The 21,074-nt window shown below is 54.2% G+C and overlaps 2 protein-coding genes across 3 annotated transcripts; both read left to right on the forward strand.

Moving 5' to 3' along the window:
- The first annotated feature begins 19 nt into the window (after positions 1–19).
- On the forward strand, positions 20–14,665 carry RETREG2 (reticulophagy regulator family member 2). The gene is made up of 9 exons (XM_037396277.1): positions 20–254; positions 2,572–2,678; positions 7,568–7,598; positions 8,339–8,474; positions 9,813–9,897; positions 10,627–10,764; positions 11,279–11,373; positions 12,327–12,462; positions 13,202–14,665. The coding sequence occupies exons 1-9, from the start codon at positions 40–42 to the stop codon at positions 13,930–13,932; spliced, it is 1,674 nt and encodes a 557-aa protein (XP_037252174.1). The 5' UTR covers positions 20–39; the 3' UTR covers positions 13,933–14,665.
- A 374-nt stretch (positions 14,666–15,039) lies between these two features.
- Positions 15,040–21,036, forward strand: ZFAND2B (zinc finger AN1-type containing 2B). 2 transcript variants are annotated; one of them, XM_037396278.1, is made up of 9 exons: positions 15,040–15,168; positions 15,892–15,986; positions 16,425–16,556; positions 17,199–17,350; positions 17,840–17,947; positions 18,119–18,188; positions 18,741–18,817; positions 19,421–19,502; positions 19,763–21,036. In XM_037396278.1, exons 1-9 carry the CDS (start codon positions 15,114–15,116, stop codon positions 19,799–19,801), a joined length of 810 nt encoding a protein of 269 aa, XP_037252175.1. In that variant the 5' UTR covers positions 15,040–15,113; the 3' UTR covers positions 19,802–21,036. The 2 variants fall into 2 exon arrangements, with proteins under 2 accessions (XP_037252175.1, XP_037252176.1); XM_037396279.1 differs by having other exon boundaries at positions 19,424–19,502.
- The last annotated feature ends 38 nt before the right edge of the window (positions 21,037–21,074 follow it).

Below are 21,074 nucleotides of genomic sequence, written 5' to 3' on the forward strand. Positions count from 1 at the left end.
GTGACAGCGGCCCCTCCCTCCCCCCCCCCCCCCGCAGCCATGGCGAGCGGCCGGGCTGAGGAGGCAGCGGCGGCGGCAGCGGCCGAGGAGGAGGAGGAGGAGGCGGCGGCGGCGGCGGCGGCGCGGTTGGCGGCGGCGCTGCGGCAGCGATTGCGGGGCTGGGAGGCGGCGCTGGCGGCGGCGCAGCGGCTGCTGGTGTGGGAGAGGCCGCTGCACAGCCTGGTGACCGCCGCCGCGCTCGGCGGGGCCCTTTGGTGAGCTGGGGAGGGGCAGGCCGCGGGGCCGGGCCGGGGCCGCGCAGGTTGGGCGGGCGGCGCTCGGGGGCTGCCGGGCCCTCCCGCGGCGGGGGCCGCCCGCGGGCCGCCGGGGCCGGTGGCCGTCCCCACTGGGCTGCCTGCGGCCAGCGGTGCCGCGGCAGAGCTGGGGGCTGCAGCTACCGCAGCCCAGCGCCGCGGGATGCGCCCGGCCGGGAGCAGCCGCGCTGTCCCATCGGACAGGCGTAAGCAGGCCCCTCCCTGCGGGGACAGGGTGCCAGCACCTCGGGCAGGATTTGCCCCGCGATAATAAAACGCAGCTGGGCTCCGCTGGAGGCTCGCCCAGGCACGTTTCTGGGTAATTTTTGCATGCACGCTTTATCGGTTGACTTCAGCCCGGAACCGTGGTCGGTAAGCCCCACAGCCTCCTGCGGCGGCAGGCTGCGGTGTGGTGTTTTATTTAAGCTCTTCTCGTTAATTTTTTCGCGTGAAGGCAGAGGCTGCTCCGTTTGGGCACGAGCATGTGCCCTCTGCCGCGCCTTCCCCTCTCTGCCTCTCAGGCAGGGCAGCAGCACCAGGAGTGAGAGTGGCAGAGCCCAGCTGTGGAGGGGAATGAAAAACATCCTGTGTGTTTGTATAAACAGTGCGTCAGTTTTACTGGCAGAAGCACTCTCAGCCAGTGGCTTTCTCAGCAGAAAAGGTCAAAACTGGCCAGGGAAAGAGTTAAATGTTGTTTGCAGATGAAATAGGAAGGAACGGATTCTGAAGTCAGAGAAGGGGAAAGTATGTGGCCAAACAGCCTTTGAAGTCAGTCTGAAGAGGCCACTGACATCCTGCTCCCTCATCCATATGATTATCGGAGGCATATGTGGTAGCCCAGTATGTAAATGGTTTTGGACTACTCTACCAGCTGGAAAGGTCTCAAAGCAGAGCTTTGAAGTTTGTGGGAGGGGAAGAGGCATGCCATGAGATGGCAGGGAGGGTAGACAATGACAGCTAAGGGACTGTGTTTAAAAAGGTTGAGAACAAAGCACGCCCAGAATATGGGACGGCAGAGGGAGATTTAAATATCACAGAGAGGGAGGAATTTATGGTCCCATGGAGCATTCCGCCAGCATCCTTGGACTGCAATCCATAAGTGAGGTGGAATAGGAAGAAATTCTTCCAAAGCAGACATGTTAAACTACAATATTGTCCTATGAGAAGGGATAAAAACAGTTGATTAGGTCAGTGTGGGTCCTGTAAGCCCGTGGAAAGTGTGTAGCACTCATTTTGTGGTGCCTGGTGAGGCAGATCTTGCTACCTCTGACTGTGGCTTCGTTGAAAGCACAGCCCTTCCCTGTGCTGCACAGCAAGATGCTGTCTGGCTCTGATCATTGTTTGGTGCATTTGAGATTAGTTATTTGTAAATAGTCACTGAAGAGGAGCAAGGAAAATAGCAGAGCGGCTCTTCCTTTCTGGAAAGGAGGTTCATTGGAGGGGTGCAGGTGAATCTGTTTCCCAGGCATTTGTTTCTGGAGTAACTTTATAAAAACAGCTCCTCTGAGCTGGAGGGAAGTGCTGATGCTCTTGCTTAGAGGAAAGGAGGAATGCAGACAGCTGCTGGTTGCACAAGTGCTACCCTGGGACTTTTGCTGTTGAATCTGTATGGAGTGGGGAGATAAACTCTTTGACGGTGCGATTGCGTGACTATATGTGAGGAGTGGTGTGTGAGTTGGCGTTTGGCTGAAGCCAGCGTGTTGATGAGAGACATGAAAGGTTTTATGATAGAGTCAAGCGAGCAACTAAATCGTTTCAGTGCTAGGCTCTGATGAAATGGGGAGAGGTTTTTGATAAAAGAACAGGCATCTAGAAGCAGATGCATGATGTGTTTTGGTGCTACCTGTGGGTAATGCTGGACCTTGTGATTACAAATAGGATGTAAGATTTCAGCAAACAGGCTGCTTCTCAACCAGTCTTCTGCTACAGCAAAATCTGTATTTATGTTATCTGCAGCCTCCACCTTGAGAATTTGCAGAGACTTGTACTCGTATGAGGGAGCATTAGCCTTGTTTTACAACCGAAGGAGGAGCTCAGGAGCAGGGGAGGAGAACACTGAGAGATGGCAGGTAGTCAGCTATCTGGTGGTGGGCAAAGGCACCATCTGAGAATCTGCTGTGGGCGGGGGTGGGTGTCTGCAGAGTACAAAGCTTCCTGCAATGGCCGGTAGCAGTCGGATGTTTCTGCTCTGCTGTACCCTGATCCATGTCTGTTTGCTCATCAAGAGCAGTAACTTGCTGCCTTTTTCCTGCCTAACAATTTCTCGTTTGATTTCTAGGTTGTTTTCCTCCACCTCCCTGAGACCTCTCTTTCTCCTCAGCATGTCCCTTCTTGGCATCCTCTTGCTGGAGAGATGGAAGCCCAGGTTCCTCTTTGATTTCTCAGGTATGTGATGAGTAGCGCTGTAGCTAGCGACACAGTTCTGTTGTTATCAGCTGCTGGGCTATGACCACAGACAGTCCTTTCCCAGCTGTTTCATAGGTCATGTAAGTCCTGTCTGCTATAACTGTAGGCTTTGGTACTGGTGCTGCCTCTTACCTATTTGTGTCAGAGTATTGGGATATATCCTTATACTCTGGGCATAGGGAGAATTGCTCCCGGTGCTGAGAAGTTCTGGGAGTGGCTCATTTTGACTGCGGCTAAGGGGGCCCAGCTAGCTTATCAGGGAAGCTGGTAACAGGGATTATGCAGTGTTTCTGCTGTGTTCTTCCTCTCCCGTAAGTGTCATGCGGAAAAGATCATTCCAGGTCTAAGCATATATGGCCAGTGGAGCTGGGGGAAGGAAATGGGGATTGAAGTGTATTGGTTTAAGTACAGTGTGGGTTTGTGCCCTGAAAGTGGCAGAGCAGAAGACAGCCACTTCTCCTTGTGGCGGGTAGCAGAGTGGATGATGAGGTCTGACAGCAGGGACAGTTAGTGTATTGTACCTGTACTGAACAGCATCTGGTCTCCAGTTAATCGGTGAGCCTGATCACTTGGCTTATCTTTCCAATTTATTGAAGAGTCTTTGCCAACGTTAGACGCAAAAGCAACAAGGGGGATAGGCTCGTAATGGTGATAGGCGTGGATTGGCTGCTGTCTGCTTTGAGTGCCTCCTTCATTGGAGTTTATTAAATGACTGAACCCAGACCTGCCTACTGTATCTGCTGCTGCTGTTCAAAGGCAGCTCGGGGGCCCTCCACCCCTGTCCCCCTACTCTAGGGAGGGTTTCTGAATGAAAGCCTCTCTATATGTGTGTTTGTAAGGTGCCCTTTATTTGACCTAAAAGGTACTGACTTAAAGGGTGCTTTCACAGAAGTCCTGATAAGATTAGATATGTTTCAGCTGTAGTCTTGAAACTGCTTTGTGTGGTTCAGGTAACGAGGCAGCTAAACTGGACTGGCCAATTTAATTTCCTGCTTATTCACGTTGGGTTTGTAAGGAAATAGTTTAGAGCCAACCCAAAACATCTCACTTGAAATTTGTCCAGAAATGCAAAAGTCTGCTCTCCAATACAGAATGGTGTCATTGAGACAGGTGGAGGTAGAATCGCTTCAGCAAGTACCAGGCCTGTAAAAGTTGTGTTATCACAGAAGAAATAGGAAATCCATACTGAAATCAATGTATATGTTGCAGAGCAGTGAGGAATAAAAAATAAAAGCAAACAAAAAACACACCAGGGCTTAGGCTCATGAGTGTCATCAGCTCTGCAAGTTGTCAGTGCACATCCTACTGAGCAGCTCCTCAGTGTTCTTCCCCATATTTCACTCCTTGCTGCTTTTCTGGTGCTGACAGAGACACCTTTCTGATGTGCTTGATTGGGCCACAGCCCTGATTTCGGTATGGTCCGCTGACCATGCTTCCTCAGCCTCTGCAAGGTAGGAGCAGTGCTCTGCATTCTTGAGGGGCCTCTGGTTGAACTGGCACTGCTTTGGGGTTCTTGTGTGCCTCTTGCTTCCTGCTGAAGCAGAGCTGCAGCTTTGTGGCTTTCCTCCTCAGTGCTTCCTGCAAGTCTTTCCTGGAGCTTTTGGAAGTAGGTCAGTACCACACCTTCAAGAGTCGGCACGTATATACACAAACCTCAGCCTGTGGCAGTTCTGTATGTCTCAGGTGACTGCTTATAGCATCGCTTCTGAAGGAATGCTAAAACCTCAGTGTGTATTTTGCAGTTACTCATACACTGTGATCAGGGACACACTAACAGCAGCGAGATTCACAACTTTTTCAGGTCCTGTCAGGAAAGACTGTATATTTTCACCTCCCATGCAGGTTATTTTCTCCATATGTAACCACCTCTACATGGAGTTCCACTTAAATATTGTTTAAGGACTTATGAAGCACCTTCATTTTGTCCTGAAATGGATATCAAGTAGGGATGTTTTCTGTAGCATTGTCAGCTGTGTTTTTGTTAGTGTAGGAGAGTGTAGTATGCAGGAGCTCTTGCAAAGGCTGCATTGCAATTGAATGCTAGTACTTCTTAAAAAGGGCCCCTGCTTTCTAGCTAGTTTACACACAGATGGAGAAAGCCTCTTGGGGAAGCATTGAAAACCTGTGAGAGCCGAGGAATCCATCAGCAATAATTTGTCAGTACAAACATGTAACCTGAACTGGTCTCCCAGAAGAGTCTGGTGTATATTGAGTGGTTTGTATCAATCCACAGCCCAGTGTGAAATGCCGACAGCAAGATTTCAGCCAGTTATTGATGATCTGAGGCCAGCTGTGGGTGTTCTGCTTGCTGGCTTAGTTGTACTGATGCTAGACAGTATTGCAGCACAGGTTGGAGTTAAGCCTTAATTGAGTGTATGTGTCCTGTTGGAAATGCTTCAGGGTTTTTGTGGTTGGGCTGTTCCTCCAACTGGTTTAAGACTCCAGTGCTTTGGGATGGCCAGCAGGCAGACTACTGTGCTACAGGAAGTAAGATACTGTTGATTTTAAAGACAGCTTGTGTTTTGCCAGATAGTTGAAATCACGTGAACGCTCTGCAGCCTGCTGAAATGTTCTGCAGCTCCCCAAAGTATCTCTGAAACCTTCAGAAGCAAGTGAGAATTGTTTCACTCCCTCTGCTGGCATATTTTGGATGGCTTGGATTACTGCGGGCAGTTGGAGAAGAATGGGTTTCGTGTGCCATCCTGCTTACTGTGTTAAGGCACATCTTTCCAGCAGAGTATGGCAAGCATCCCAGCACCTCATTTGGTAGCTGGTACAACCAGTATGGTCAGCCATCACAGACTGGCTAGTGCCAAATGTCATTTATTTGGTGATTTAGTGCAGGTAATAATGAGGCTTTTGAGGTATAGCTGGATTTTTGTGTGCTGTGATTAAGCAGCTTTAGATTCCTGAGCACAATAACAAAATACAGCAATGACAGTTGCGTGAGAGAAGCAACCACTCCGTGGGGGTGGAGCTGTGTCCGAAATACTCACCGCACGCCGAGCTCCCTTTGTGAGCAGTGCTTGCCAGCTGCCCCAGCCACTGCGCTGAACAGTCATAGGCAGAGGAGCGGATGGGCAGCCCAGCCTGAGAGCAGTTGACTCCTCTTGTCAGGCCTGATTACTGGAAATCTGGGTCATGCTCTCAAAGAATCGCCTCCTCCCCTGAGCGGATGGCCTCCCGCTCCGCTGCACTGTGCAGGGCGGCTGGTGCAGTGCCTGCAGCTGTAGGAGGAGTCTGACATAGTTGGCCCAACATCCTGTGTCTTGGGAGAACAGTGGCAAGGCTGCTACAAGCAGTTGCTTTCTTCTGCAGCTTGAACTGGAGGCTGAAGTCTCACTGGGTGTTGGCAGTGACGGATGTTTGCCTCTTCTGTGCATCCCTGGGGGAGTTGTTGCTGCTTTTGGGCTTTGCATCTGGCTGATGACTCCAGGGAGGATTCAACCCCCTTTTTGCTCATGTTGCATTTTTCAACCCATTTCTAACAATTGGCCTGGACTTAGAGCATAAACACTCTTCATGGATTTTAGTCCTGTTTATGCAGTGACATGCGGTATGGGAGATAGGGTCCTACTGATTTTTAGAACCTCTTGGACCAAGTTTGCTGTTGGCTAGACAACATCAAAGATGTATCCATCCCTACCACCTTTAGGACAGTAGGCTGACTGGTAGAGGAAGGTAGCCCTCGAGGGGCCTTCACAGCATGGTCAGGGCCTTGTTAGACACAAGAGGCTTATTAAGGCTGGAAGAGCTTTGATTGAGGCCTGTACATCCTCAGACACTAGTCAGCTGGCCAGGACACCCAAATCTGTGGGCAGCCAGGCTCATGAGTTCCAGTTGGCATAGAAATATTTGGGATTTTTTTCCTCTATCTATCTAAAGGCAGAGAACAATCACATGTGGCTTCTGCCACTGAAACACCGCTCCTCCCTTCAGTACTGCATGAAGTGCCTGTTCCATCACTGGGTTGGGTGCAGAGAAGAATGGGAGAATTTCCCTTGCTCTTATCCAGACTGCTGGACCTTAGGAGTGTAGTTTTATCTGTGCATGGCAGAGAGGGCTGTCAGGGGACATAAGAGCCCTAAAATTAGAGAATTATACACAAGACTGCTATTTGTTACTTAATTCCATGGGAGACAATAGAGACAGCAGGGAGATCTCTGGCATTTGTACACAGCATCCTGACAGGGACTGTGGTCTGGGCTGGTTGGTGAGAAATGCAGCTCAGACCTGCTGGTGCCACGTTGAGCTCTGAGGTGGGAGCTGAAGCTTTGCCCAGCTCAGAAACCACGCTGGCAGCCCTCTGTGAATGACAAGGGCTAGGCAGCTGCCCTAGGGATGGCACTGCCCACACACATGGGGTGCCAGGGCAAGTTGTGCAATCGCTGCAGCAGAGAGCCCGTGTGCTAGCAGCAGGGTGCACCTCAGATATGAGTGTCCTGCCATGTCTTGTCAACACAGGTTGCAAGTTTGGGGCTGGGGCACTCTGAGACCAGTGCTCTGGGTGCTCTGAGCTTCCCGGCTTCTTGGGCACCTCCGCATTGGCAGAGCCTGGGAAGCTGAAAAGTCCTGGACTTAAAGTAAGCATCAGTGTGTTATCAACATTATTCTCATACAAAAATCAAAAACACAGCATGGTACCAGCTACTAGGAAGAAAATTAACTCCATCTCAGCCAAAATGAGGACACCTGAGCAGCTCAGACTCCAAGCCAGTGATTCCTGCTTGCGTGACAGCATGAAGAAGGTCCCCAGGGTGCATCCCTAGCTAAGGATGATACATCTCCAGCTCTGCTCTGTTCAAGTGATAAAAATGTCGGGTTGTGTTTTTCACTTGGCTGACTAATCTGCTGTGTTCTCTCTACAGCACAGCCATCGGAGGAGCCAGGAGGGGAGAGGTAAGCTCACCGATGTGTTCCGTGGTGAGAGGGGAGAGTGGGGAAGCCTTAATGTAGTGTGGTGATCTCACCTGCCCTTTTTGCTGTTGTCGATAGACTGCATGGCTCCTGCTGTGAAATGTTGGGAGCTGTTTCTACTGCACTGGGAGCTGCTTATCAGCTCAGGAGCCACAGTTTGAGACTCTGGGGAAAGTTAGTGTTCTTTCAGTAGCAATAAAGCTCAAGTAGTTCTGACATTAGGAACTTGGGTTTCTTCCCTGGATCTGTCCTGGACTATTTTAAGAATCGTCCAGAGAGAAGGAAATCCCTGAGACTGACTTTTGCAGGCCATACGTGCTGTCTGTGGTGGCGTAGCTTGCATTCTGTGCTTGGCCGTGGTTATAGGTCTGAGCCCCGCACTGGCTACCTCAAGACTTGGTGCCAGAGGAAGCCACATAACTAGTTCCACCTCCAGCTCTTCTGTCTGTGTGGCTTTGAGTAAACTCCTTTGCATCTTGGGCCTGTGGCACAGGGATGCTGTGGCATGGTGTCTGCTGCTGCTGCTTGGTTCAGGTGGTTTTTGGCTCTCTTCCTGATTAAAGGAAAAAAGTATCTCCAGGTGGCTTCTGTAGTTCAGGTGAAGATGCAGTCAGTATTGTCAAGCCTTTGGTAGGCATCCCTGCTTCCCACTGCAGCTGTTCCCTCCCACAACAAAACAGACCATGTTCAAAGATTGTCTTCTTGCTCTTGTCTGTCTCTAGTGAGGGGGTGACTTCAGGGGCACAACCTCACCTGCTCAGTGTCCCTGAGCTGTGCCACTGTCTGGCAGAGAGCTGGGTCACCTTCAGGCTGTACCTGCAGGAACTGCTACAGTACAAGAGGCAAAATCCTGCCAAGGTAAGCTGGAGATACCTACTCTTCTGTGCAGGGGCTTTTCTTTCCATTACTAGTGGCCTAGGAGATGGAAGAATGTAAAATCATTATTTTTTACAATTGCTGTCCCGATTTAACATTTGCTGTTGATTCCTTTCAAACTCTGTGCCATGGGAAGCGTAAATAGAGTAATTGGCTTCCAGTATTTGTAAGCTGGAGTTGAACTTTAGCCCTCTGTGAATGGCTAGCTATGCTTAATTTTATTTTTTAGCATGCAAAGGAAGCTCTTAGATTGGGACTGAGGAGAAAAAAGGGAGCCTGCAGTCTCTGCCCCTTTCACAGGCTCCATTTTTAAGCTGGTCCTACCTATTTTGCTAGCCAAGATCCTAGCTAGCCCAGTCCAAATGCAGCAGTGTTTCTGATTGCATAGAAACTTGTGATTAACCATGCTGTGATGGCTCTGTGTGTTGTTTGGAAAGGGTTTGTAGACAGGAGTTGCCTTAGGATCACAAAAAATAGGACAGGCCAGCCACTGGGTTTGTATCAGGGCTGCTGAGGTCCAGTGTACCAAAAGGTTTCTATGACTGCTGATTACTCCTCCTCTGTGAAAACACTCTCCCAAATACAGGCAGCAGGAGACCAGGACAAAGATGCCCATAAAGCATGAGTTCATTGGGAGCAAAGCCCTCAGAGGGCCCTTGCTTTTGTACACCCTTTCCATTACAAATGAAACTTCATCGTGGGATTTAGTTGATGCCTGAACCTGTGCCCTGGCTTGCAGGGTGTCTGTTCTCACTTCTCTCCCTCCCCAGGAGAATGCAGGACAAGCCATCAGGGCTGCACCATTATACTTCCACTTTTTCCAGGGGCAGAAGGTCCTGGTCTGGTGGGAGCGTGGGTTCTGTTAATGCTTCTGCCAGCTGGTTTATGGCATAGCAGTGGCACAGCATCTGGTGACTCTGCAACAGCTTCCTGTCTCTGTCAGAACAGTACAGGCTTCTCTTAAAATGCCGGGCTCTGCAGGAGAGATGTACTCTAAAATGGCAATTTGCATTATCCCATCCTAACCTCAAGGAACATAATTTACTTCGTAAAGAAGCGTCCAGTAAACTTTTGATTCATTTTATTGGGGTGTTGGGTTATCTTGGTCTTCCTGCACTTGAACCTCTAATGCTAACAGCTTAACCCAACCAAGCTGTCTGAGTTGTGATTGTCAGCATCTGAATGTTACTCAATGCAAAGCTGGTGTACTGACTTTATTAGGAGCGTCCCTCATTTTGCTCTAACTGGGTTTCCTGCACTGGTTGCATAGACGTATCTCTGCCTCTTGTCACTTCTCTTTGTTCCTCTCTCTTCCTTCAGTTCTGCATGAGTGTCTGTTCAGGCTGCCTGATTCTGGCTGTAGTTGGACACTATGTTCCAGGCATAATGATCTCCTACATCATTTGTGAGTATAAGCAGCTCTTCTGTCTGACTTAAGCTGAAACGTGACCTAACTGTGCTGTTGATACACTGGTAGAACCGTATTTGTGATTTTCTTGAGGGGATCTGCGCTAGATGATTAATTAACACGGGTAGTGTGCTCCGGGCAGTCTCTGGCTTTAAGTGCATGAATGCAGTACAACGCCGGAGTCAGGAGGGGGAGCTCTCGCTCCCGGCCGTGCCGGGGAGCTCCAGGGGTGCAGAAAGCCGCAGTCCCTCAGTTCCTAGAGTGGGAAAATCCATATCGAGAGGTGTTAAGCAAGCTGCATGTTTAGTAAATAAGACCTTTTTCACTGCATTGTGAGTCCCTGCTAACTCTGTTCAGGTGGTTGGCTGCTAGCGCATCTCTGTATGAGCTCTATGCTGCTACCCTTATAAAAGTTTTTGTTGATTTTTAGTTTTAATAACCTCATTTCAGGGCCTCTATTGCATGTTGGGGCTGTGATGCAGTGGCTGAAGAGGAGGGCTTTGTATTTTATCTTAACATAAATCTGTATCCTAACAGAGATCTGTGAGGAAAACCTGGTTAATCAAGCAGCTTTGGAATGAGTAAGATTAGCCATGGATGAGGATTTAGACAGAGTCAGATGAGAGAGCAAATGCCATTCAGCTGCGCCTCCCTCAATGCAGACTTTCTTGCTGGGCTGGGTTGTGCTCAGTCTGTCTCTCACATTCCCCACACCTGTGTCCGCAGTGCTCAGCATTCTGCTCTGGCCTCTGGTGGTCTACCACGAGCTGATCCAGAGGATGTACACACGTTTGGAGCCCGTCCTAATGAAATTGGACTACAGTATGAAGGCAGAGACGCTGCACCACAAGCATGAGAAGAAGAGTAAGGACCCACCTTCTCTCTTAACTTTTTCCGGTGCCGTACTCCCTGGGTCGGAGCCCTAGCAAAGGGACAGTGGAGAGCACAGCTGCCAACACTGGTGATAGGCTACAGCAGAGCAGGGGAAAACAGACTGAAACTTTAGGGTTATGGGGAGAGAAACTGGACAGGTGATCCTGGGAATAACAAATGAAAGCAACAGGTTACACTTGTCTCTGGGAACCTTGGGCTTCTGGGAAACCTGTGCAGTTTCACAGTGTAGTAGGAGTGGAAAAACGACGTATAAAGGCAGGGGTCCTCAAACTTTTTAAACAGGGGACCGGTGCATGGATGAAGTGGCAGGCAGTCATCTGCGGCTGCTTGGTTTCCCCCCGCAACCCCCGGGGGGGGGGTGTGTGTGTTCTGTAAATACCAGGGGCCGGATTGAGGACGCTGGGGGGCCGTAGTTTGAGGACCCCTGTATAAAGGCATAAAATTCCTTCAGTCTCATGTAAAGCCTTTGTTCTTTTTCTCATAGAGCGACAAGGGAAGAGTGAGCCTGCAGCAGGTGATGAGCCAACGGCAGAAACAGAGAGTGAGAGTGAGGCAGAGCTGTCAGGCTTCTCCCCAGTGGTAAGAGCACAAAGAGTTGAGCAGGAACCAGTGCCTCCTGTCTGGTCTGTGGTATCTTGAGAGCCAAGGGGTGGTCTGGGTACAGCTGCATTGATAACAAACATCAGAGAAACCAGAGACTTCTTTGCAGAATCCCAAGGGAAGAAGGGTATTTGTTTGATGAAGGCTGTTGTCTCCAGTCTGGGTATTGAGAATTCAGTGCCACAGGGCTGATGATGCAGTAGCAGGACAGGGTGAGCTGTGCTCCATCCTCCTGCTGACCTGTGGTATCACTTTGATGGTTACACTTGATGCTCAGAGAATGTGAGTGTCTTGTAAAGAAATCAGCTCTGCTGGTGTTATGTGCAGAGGCTCCCCACCACCGGGAAAGGGAGATGAGCAGCACTAGTGTCTTGTACACAGTTCCCTGATCTGAGTCAGACTGGGTGTGACCTTTCTATATGTGCACCACAGAAATGAACCAAGTGTTACTCTTTACAGGAGCTCTGGGCATGTAGCTAGGCTGTGAGTTGGAAGCTTCAGCTTCCAAAGTAACTTGGATACTTGAACTGCTGCTGCCTGTAGAAGGCTTCATTGGGCTCAGTGTGAATGCAAAAGGGAAGGGCTGTTCCACTCCTTGGTGATCCCAGGAGAGGAAGAAGGATCAGAGCCTTCTGAGACTCCCACAGGCTGATCCCATCTTGTTCTGGCTCTTCCAGGTTCTTCACTGAGAGCAGGCAAAGCTTCAGGCAGTGAATTATTGCAGGAAAGCCAGTGAGCTGAGACTGTCCTTCCCAGCAGTGCGATGAGCACTTTGCCCAGACCGCTCCTGCTTTCATAGCGTCCCTGTGCAGCGTACTGTCCCTCCAGCAAGGACTTCTGCCTGGAACCTCTGGTTTGTGCAGAAGTGCCTGGTAGGCAGCACTGGTAGTCAGGCACCCAGGCATTTGTCCCTCTGCTTTCATCCCATGCAGGTGGATGTGAAGAAGACTGCCCTGGCACTGTCAATAACAGATTCTGAGCTGTCTGATGAGGAGGCTTCCATTCTGGAGAGTGGGGGCTTTTCTGTCTCAAGGGCTACCACCCCACAGCTGACAGACGTTTCTGAAGGTACGTGATGGGACACCTTGCTGCCTTCCTTACCCTGGATGTATTTTTCAAAAACAACTGGTCGTCCAAACGGGAGAACAGGGAGAGAACCCAGGTATTTTCCGGGGGAAGAGCACTGAAAGGAGGAAGCTGTAACAGCAGTGCAGCATGCCCTGGCTTCATGCCTGATCATGAGTTGGTCCTGAGTGGACATCTGCCTCTGATTACTGACCCACGAGGCAATGCTCTCTTGTGACTCCAGCAAGGGAGCAAGGCCATCCACAAAGTCCCATAGAAATAATTGTATAGTATAGTCATACACCCGTAAATGATGCTGGGTGAAACAGGTTGGACACCCCACCCTGTCAAGCTGAGAGAAAGGCTGGTTAGTGGTGAGGTGAAGGTAACCACTCAGATGTGGTCACTTGAGTGTCTGGGGAGGAACAGGCAGGTGACGTGCAAAATTTACCTGACCTTGTGGGTTTCAGTGGGGTGCTCCAGATGCAGAGAGTGTGAGCTGAAGAAGTAAGTCCTCTCTGAGCACAGAGTATGTAGAACAGGATGAGAAAAGGGACGCTCATCACATGAGTTGTGCCACTAGGTGAAGGGAATAACTACAGATCCTTCCTGCTGCGCTCCGAGAGCTGGGAGGATGCCCAAAAGTGAGCTGTGGTGTGTCACCTGAGGGGGGGTGGGTGGGAGGGGTCAGTGCCCTGGGTCAGGGTGAGGGGACCTGCTTCTTAATGCTGGTGCCTTTCAGACCTAGATCAGCAGAGCCTGCACAGCGAGCCAGAGGAGTCGTTTTCCAAGGACCTGGCAGAGTTTCCCTCCGTAGAAGAGTATCATTCCAGAGACCTGGGACCGCAGAGTGATGAAGACGCGTTTGGTGTGCCTCTAGGTCCTGAGCTTGCCCATGCTGCCCGTGAGCTGGACTCGGCAGAGAAGGAGGCTGCGGACTCTGACCTCTCCATCCTTCGCCTGGCGTCTCCTCTCCATTTTGTAAATACGCACTTCAATGGGAGCGGGCAGGCGGCAGGAGACAGTGCAGAGCCAAAGACTGTCCCTGCCCCGGGCCTGGGCATCTGCATTGACACGCTGAGCGAGGAGATCGTCACCACTGCCATTACCACGGCGGTGCAGAACACCCTCTCCGCCCTGCTGCGGTCCTCCGAGGCCAGCGAGGGACCCTCCCTCTCTGAGTTCCTCCCCACCGAGCCCGAAGAGAAACTGAGTTTCCAAGCACAGCTGTCAGAGAGCGACGTGGTGGAGACAGAGACAGCAGCTTCACCAGAGGACGAGGAGGAAGCAGATGACTTTGAGCTACTGGATCAGGGGGAGCTGGAGCAAATGGATGTAGAGCTGGGGCTTGGAGAGGAGCAGGAGGCACAAGAGTCTCCAGCTGCTCCGGCCCCCCCTTCTCCCACACTTGCTGAGCTGCCAAAGCAAGAAGATGAGGAGGCGGCAGTGATGACAGCAGCATCTATGTCGTAGGTCTTCTTCATGCACCCCCTTTTCCTCCATCGTCACTGGAAAGAAGGAAAAACTCACATGGTGAACGTGCAGTGGGTTTTTAGATGTTTGTGTTGACTGGGATGGAAACGCGTCAGTGTTAATGTGCTGTGTCTGGAATAACGAATCCTTTCCATCCTTCTAGAGCCCGGCCTTTGCTGGCTGAGCAGGAGACGCCCCTGCCCTGTAGCTGGGGAGGAGCCAGCTCCTAGAAGCCTTATGCCACAATCGAAACACCAACCCCAGCAAACGCTTCCTAGTAATGGTGCAGTATTTTGGTCTGTCTTCTGTTTGTCTTTTCGTTTTGCACGCAGAGTACCGAGCTAGCTGTAGCTGCTGCTAATACCCACATCCCCAGTAGGACATATGCAATCTTATTTTATTGGGTTTTTAAATGGCTAAAAGTGTAAATAATTTTAACTTCCATTGGTTTCGTCTGGGGGGGAGGGAGGGGGTGCACAGTCAAACGCAGCTCTCAGGAGCTAGTGGAGGGAAAGGGGTCTTCGGAGGGGGGCGTGGCAGTGAGGGGGCAGAAGCAGGTGGGTGCTGGGCAGTGAAGAGACCCCCTTCTGCAAACCGTTATCACCTCTCGTGTCACTGCTGGAACAGGGTGTCGGGCAATACCTGTTTTTTCCCTGTCTGAGTCGGGTTCTGCTACTGGGTGGCTGTAGAGGTTTTTGCAATCAATGAAGTTTGCTCCTGGCCCTGTTCGGTACTCCCGTTCCTTCCTGCCGGGGTCTCTCCCGGGCATCTCTCGCCGACTGCACCCCCGGCGCTGCAGGCACCCACCCGCGCTGGGTCGGGCGTGGCCGCGTGGCGCCGGAAGGCTCCGCAGTGACTTGCAGGGAGCCGGGAGCTCCGTTATACGGCGGGGGACCCTCGCGCTGTGCCCCTTTTGGGGATGGGAGGGGGGTGGCAGGGGCAGGAGGGGGGACGGGAGAAGGAGGAGGAGGGAGGGAGCCCCCCGCCCCCCGTTTAAGCTGTCCCGCCCGGGCCGTGCCCTCAGCCTCCCCCCGCGCCCGGGAAGGTGCCTCCGCAGCGGGCGCTGGGACGTGCCCCCCGTGGGTCCCGCGGCCGCCGCGCGGGGCGGGGCCGGTGCTGTCCCCGCCCCGTGTGACGCCGTGCCGGAAGCGGGCGCGGCGGGAGCCGCCGCCGGGGCCGCCATGGAGTTCCCGGACCTGGGCGCGCACTGCTCCCGGCCCGCCTGCCAGCGCCTGGGTGAGGGACGGCGGCCGCGCTGGGGGTGGGGGGGTACCTGGCGGCCGGGCCCTGCTCCCCGCCCGGGCAAGGCGGCGCAGGCCGGGGCCTGGGCGGCGCGGCGCGGGTAGCCCGGCCTCCGCAGGGGAGGGGGGCGGCGGGGCGGTGGCCGGCACCCGCCGGTGTGGCGAGGGGTGAAGGGCGGGTCGTGCCGCCCGGCCTGCCCTTGGCGGAGGGCGCGGGGCGGCCGCGGCCTCTGGGCGCCCCGCCGGGGCGGAGCCGGGTGTCGGCTCTGCCCCGGGCGACAGCGCGGGCGGCGGCTATCGGTCAGGGACGGCAAGGCCGGGACCCGGCAGGGAGCCCGGACCCGCCGGCGGTGGGGGGCTCTGAGGGCCCGTCTGCCCCCCGGGGCTCACGGCAGCGGCTGCCCCGGGTGGGGGAGGGCCTCCCGCCTCGGGCTTGAGGCTGGCAGCCCCCGGGGAGCTCGGTGTGGTGTCGGGATGCTGCTCCTGAACCCGGGGAGGGGGTGCTTTAAGGAGGAGCCCGAGGGGTTCCTGGAGATGTAGCTGCGGACCCGCAGCCCTTTTGTTCCCGTGCTGGGAGCTGGGGGCAGAGGGGAGCGGCCCCGGCTTTGCCGTGGCTCCGGGCTGAGCCGTCGGGAAGGCAGAGGCGGGGGGGGGCCGGGCCGCAGGCGGCAAGCGCCGGCCTCAACGGGCTGTGTCTGCGGCGTCTCCCTGCTCCCAGACTTCCTCCCCCTGAAGTGCGATGCCTGCGAGCAGATCTTCTGCACCGACCACATCGCCTACGCCCAGCATGACTGCACCTCTGCCTACAAGAAGGTGAGGGCGGAGGGGAGGTCTAATCCAGCCTCCCACACAGAGCTGCTGAGCTTTCCCGGCCAGGGATCAGAATAATTTGCGACTTCTTTTGTCGCTTGGGCAATCCCCCTTGGGACGTGTGCCAAGTCTGAAGGTGTCCCTGAAATCCAGGATACCTATTGGTGCCGCACACTTCCACCCCACCTTGTGCCACTGGGTGAAACGGTTTGGGCATCTCCCAGCCGTGCTGTCTTCCCATCCCAGAGCCTGTGCCCGTGCCTGTCACACCTGCCAGGTCAGAAGCAGCTCAGCTGTTTGGGGGGTGCTGGGTGGGATCTCCCACAGCAGGTGATGCTGTGCAAGCTGTGGCAGGCGGATCCTGAGAAGGAGCGAGGTGACTGCACAGCACTTGAGGTTGCCCAGCTGCCAGCTCCCAGACCCTTTTTTTTGACTCTACAGGATGTGCAGGTCCCTGTGTGTCCCCTCTGCAACACCCCGGTCCCTGTGAGGCGGGGAGAGATGCCCGATGTCGTGGTGGGTGAGCACATTGACCGTGACTGCAAGTCGGACCCCGCACAGCGCAAGCGCAAGGTGGGAACCTGGTGCTCTCCATGTGGCTGCTGAGCTCTGCTGAGTCCCTGCCAAAGCCTGGGGGTGGGATGAAAACCACACACGAGTCAGCCCTGCTCGTGCCGCCTCTGCGCAGGCTGAGGGCAGGAAGGGTTGCTGAGCTGGAGGTGTGTGCATGTGTAGAGCTTTGTGGTGTGAGTCTGGGGCTGAGGTAGTGATGGAGTGGGGCTGGGCAGCCACCTGGGATATGAAGATGGGAAACAGCATGCTGCCGTTAGGAAGATGCAATCAGCTGCCCTGTCTTGCCAGGGGAGGAAATTGCTGCAGGAAGCTGGCCCTGCAGGATTCTAGCCCAGCAACAGCTGGAGGGCTCTGGGCTGCCCCCACTGCCCTGGCAGGGCAGGCAGGAGTCCCTAGGTGAGGTGGTCTCTCCTGCTGTGTATTCTGTGGTCGTGGAGACCCTTCGCTATAGAGACTGAAGCACTAGTGAATTACTAATAAACTGTCTGAAGAAAACTAGTATTCAGAGACAAACTCCAGAGCCCCACAGAAGAGGCACTGGTGAGGAAAGCCGGTCACTGCCCAGGGCCTGGCATGGAGGCAAGGGACAGCCCTGGCCTTGCAGGGCATGCTTCTTTTCACCACTGCCGTGTCATCTTTCAGATCTTCACCAACAAGTGTTTGAAGCCTGGCTGCAAGCAGAAGGAGATGATGAAGGTGATCTGCAACCAGTGCCACAAGAACTACTGCCTCAAGCACCGGCACCCCCTGGACCACGACTGCAGTGGAGCAGGGCATCCCCTCTCCAAAGCAGGGTGAGGGCCTGGGGACAGGCTGGCAGGGATGGGGCTGTGCTTGCCAGATGAGTGACGGAAGAATCCTGGCTCCTCCTGACCTGTTGCCTGGGACTGCTGTGTTCTCACACTCCCTGCCCTGTGCGCTGGGGTGTCGTCCAGCAGCATTAAAGTTTTTAGAGTCAGCACAGCTGTATAGACAGTCTGTCCCTCCTGTAGCAAAAGCTGCTGGCACTACCTGCTAGCTGTTTTGCTCTTGCTTCTCTGCCCAGCCCCGTATTCTGTAGCCGGTGGTTTCTGCCTATCCTGGCACAGTGTTCTGAGGAAAGAAACAGCACTTGAAACTCCTGGGTGTAGTTGAGTACCCACAACATGGGTACTCTTAGGAGGAAGAGGAGCAGGGAGCCAGGGAGGTGTCTTGGTCATACAGCTTCATCTCTCTGGTATTCAGTGCCCAGGGATGGCTCGTGATAGTAAAACAGTTGTTCACAGGTGTCCTGTCTGTCCTAGGCATGCTGCAGTGGCCAGAGCCCAGGCATCCTCCTCCAAAACAGTCACCACGATGAGCAGTGGAGCAGCCCGGCCAACAGACAGCCCCTCTTCTCCTGCCCTTGCCAGGTAAGGTGATTGACCCGACTCTTAATTCTGAGGTGGGCACAACCAGGCTCATCTTGGCTCCCTGTGGGATGCAGGACCAACACCTCTCTGCTTCTTGTGCATCAGCAGGGATGTGTACTCCTACCAGGGCTCCCTGCCTTGACAATAATCCAGCTTCTCTCCTGTTTGCAGAGGAGGCAGAGCAGCTGCACCACAGACTCGAAGCATTTCTCCTCCAGCTGTCATGCTGCAGAATGGACTGGTGAGTAGCCTGGCCTGGGCATTTAGGGTGGGTTTTGCATGGTTCCTGTGCCCTGAGGAGCTACTGCAGCAACTGCTTTTTAACCCATGCTTTGCTGGTGGCTGTGGTGCTCCCCAGCTGGTCCTTCCCTGGCAAACAGGGATCCCAGGTGCTTGGAGAGGCATCAGCGTTTGTGCTGGTACCTGCGAATGGCACCTCTCAGCTGCGTTTGATGGTCAGCTTTCCCCAAAGGGACAAAACACATTGGCTGTTGACCCTGGGCATTGTCTTGTCTGATCTGCAAACCAAGGGTGGAGGAGGAGGAGACTGCATGCGGCTTCCTGCTGGTATTCTTAGCATGCTCCCTGCGCGGCAGGCAGAGCTGCATTACCTTGGGCAGGGGGAGAGCACTGCCAGTCTGTGCTGAGCCCTAGGCCTTCGCTTTGGCTGTGTCTGGCCTTGGAGAGGGGACATGCACCTACCTCTGGCCAGACAATACGGTACCTGCCGCATGTCCTCAGGGCTGCCTGTTGCCACCCTCAGCCAAGCTGGTGACAAGATGTTTTGTTTCAGAGTGAGGAAGAGGCACTGCAGCGAGCTCTGGAGATGTCCCTGGCAGAGTCAGCATGCAGCTCAGTGCAGCCACCCAGGTATGGCCTGGGGACACGTGGTGTCACGCCCCAAGCCTGTGTATGAGATCTTCCCTGGGGAAGCATCATGTGGCTCTGGGATGACGTTCCTCTCAACATGTGGCTTGGGATGATGCCTCTGTGTGGCTGATGGGGGAGAAAAGGAAGAGTCCAGAGCCATCACAGAGCTCTATTCAGCAAGTAGGCCCTCCGGGGTGCTGGGAGGGGAGAGTGACTGACAGCACAGAGCAGGGCAAACCATTGTTTGACCACTTGTCAGCTGATGAGCGTGGTTAGAGCCTGACAGAGGTGGAGTAGGGGTGTTCACAGAGGACACCAGGGAGCCTACACCCTTGGGCACATTGCCTGGTGCTGCTAAAAGCACTGTCTTACAGACGAGTTAATATGGTTCTTCTTGGCCCAGGGTGCTGGCTGCCAGCCCCCAGCTGGATCTTTTGGTCCTTCCCCAGCCCCTGGTCTGTTCAGGGTGATCCTCAGCTGCTCCCTGCCCTTAGCTGTCCTGGGGGGTTGTGGTGACAGGAGATCCTGCCACCCCAAAGGGCTCTGAGTGCTGGGCCACTGAGCTCGGGGGACCCGAGGCACACAATGCACTGCTGTCCCCAGCAGCACACAGGAGGAGGAGGATCTGGCACTGGCCCAAGCGCTGTCAGCGAGCGAAGCAGAGTACCAGCAGTCACAGCGGCAGGTGAGTGAGGCTCCACACTGTGGTGGGGTCGATCCTGTCCTGGCTGTGCCATAGAGAGCCTCCTTGAGTTCTGCTGCTTCTGGCCTCTGTCTAGGGTCACTTCTCTCACCAGGAGAAAAGCAGCCTGGCCTGGGGCAGCGGCAGCATCACTGCTGAACACGCAGCCCTGGGCACTCAGGCACTGGATGTGCCCCCTTACGGGACAGAGGCAGGGGAGGGCATCCCATCTTCCCTTGCTCACTGTGTGCTTCCCATTCCAGGCACACGGTTCAAAGCCATCAAACTGCAGCATGTCATAGGCAGGCGAGGCAGGGTGTGCCAGCGGACATGGGATTCCACTCGTGACCGAAGGAGCAGCTCTGGCCTCCCATGTGGATGCCATGGGGTTCTTGCCTGGACACTGACAACAAGAGTCTCTCACCAGGGACAGTTCATCTCCCTGGAGGCTGTAAGCAAGCCACCAAACACATGCTGACACCTCACCCTAGTACCTGTATAAAATCGGTGCAGCAAATTGCTGATGCTCCTGAAGAGGTGAAGACTGTTGGACGAGGCCAAGCACACAGTGACCAAAGCAAGCAGCAGCCCACGGCGTGCACTTAGCGACAGCTGCCATGGTCACGTCCCAGCACTGCTGGGACTGTGGGGTGAGGGCAGAGCCAGCCTGGACGGAAATGCGGCGTAGGGACATCTCTGCATGCTCATATGTGCAGCCGGGCTGTGGCTGCCTGCTGCAGTAGTGGGAGGCTGGATTTTCATGCTCTGGGGGGGGCCATGCCAGCCCCTCAGCAATGAGCAGCTGGGGCTGGGATGGTCTCACACGGACATGGCACGTCTGAATGTGTGGCTTCCTGGCAATGTGAAGGCAGCCCCTTCCCCACTCCCCATGCCCTCAGTGCCTCCCCCGCTGTTTGCATGCTTAAGAGCACGTTGGGCCTTAGGCTGGTGCCCAGGACCATTCTGAAAGCTGAGTGGAAACATCGTTTTCCTTTCTGGTTTAATTTAACAAGGGCCATTAACTGAGAAGTAACCTTAGCAGTGACTCAATTATAACTGTGTCACTTGCACAGGGGGACTGCAGCTGCCTGTTCTCTGCTGGCCTAAACTCCCAGGGCCCCGTTTTAGTGCTGCTGGGTCAGGAATGCCTCCCTCCTTCCAGCCATACAGTAGGGGAACCCCTCCTGGGTAGCAGCAGCACAGAACCCCTTCGGGCAAACACAGCCCTGAGCCTGCAGCCAGCCCTTCCTTGCTGGTGGTCGGAAGCAGGAGCTGTTGCCTGGGTGGGGGTAGACTTGTCCTGCTGGCTTCTGGTAAGGGGGGTCTGCAGCCACGCGGAGCAGTGCTGCTTTCCCATCTGCTGTCTTGTGCTTCCCTGCGGGGCTGTGCTGTCCTGCTCTGAGCAGCACAGGGCTGAGGGGGTTACCTGCTGGCAGTGCCTCCCTGGGGCTGGAGTTGGGTTCAGGCTGGGCTGAGGGAATGCCAAGACTTGTCAAAGTGCTGCTTGGGAGAAAATAAAAGCATAGCACAAGATGCAGAGGTGCTTTGGGGGAGCAGTCGCTTGGTGTCCAGCCC

Source organism: Falco rusticolus, chromosome 8, assembly GCF_015220075.1.
Source record: "Falco rusticolus isolate bFalRus1 chromosome 8, bFalRus1.pri, whole genome shotgun sequence".
NCBI lineage: Eukaryota > Metazoa > Chordata > Aves > Falconiformes > Falconidae > Falco > Falco rusticolus.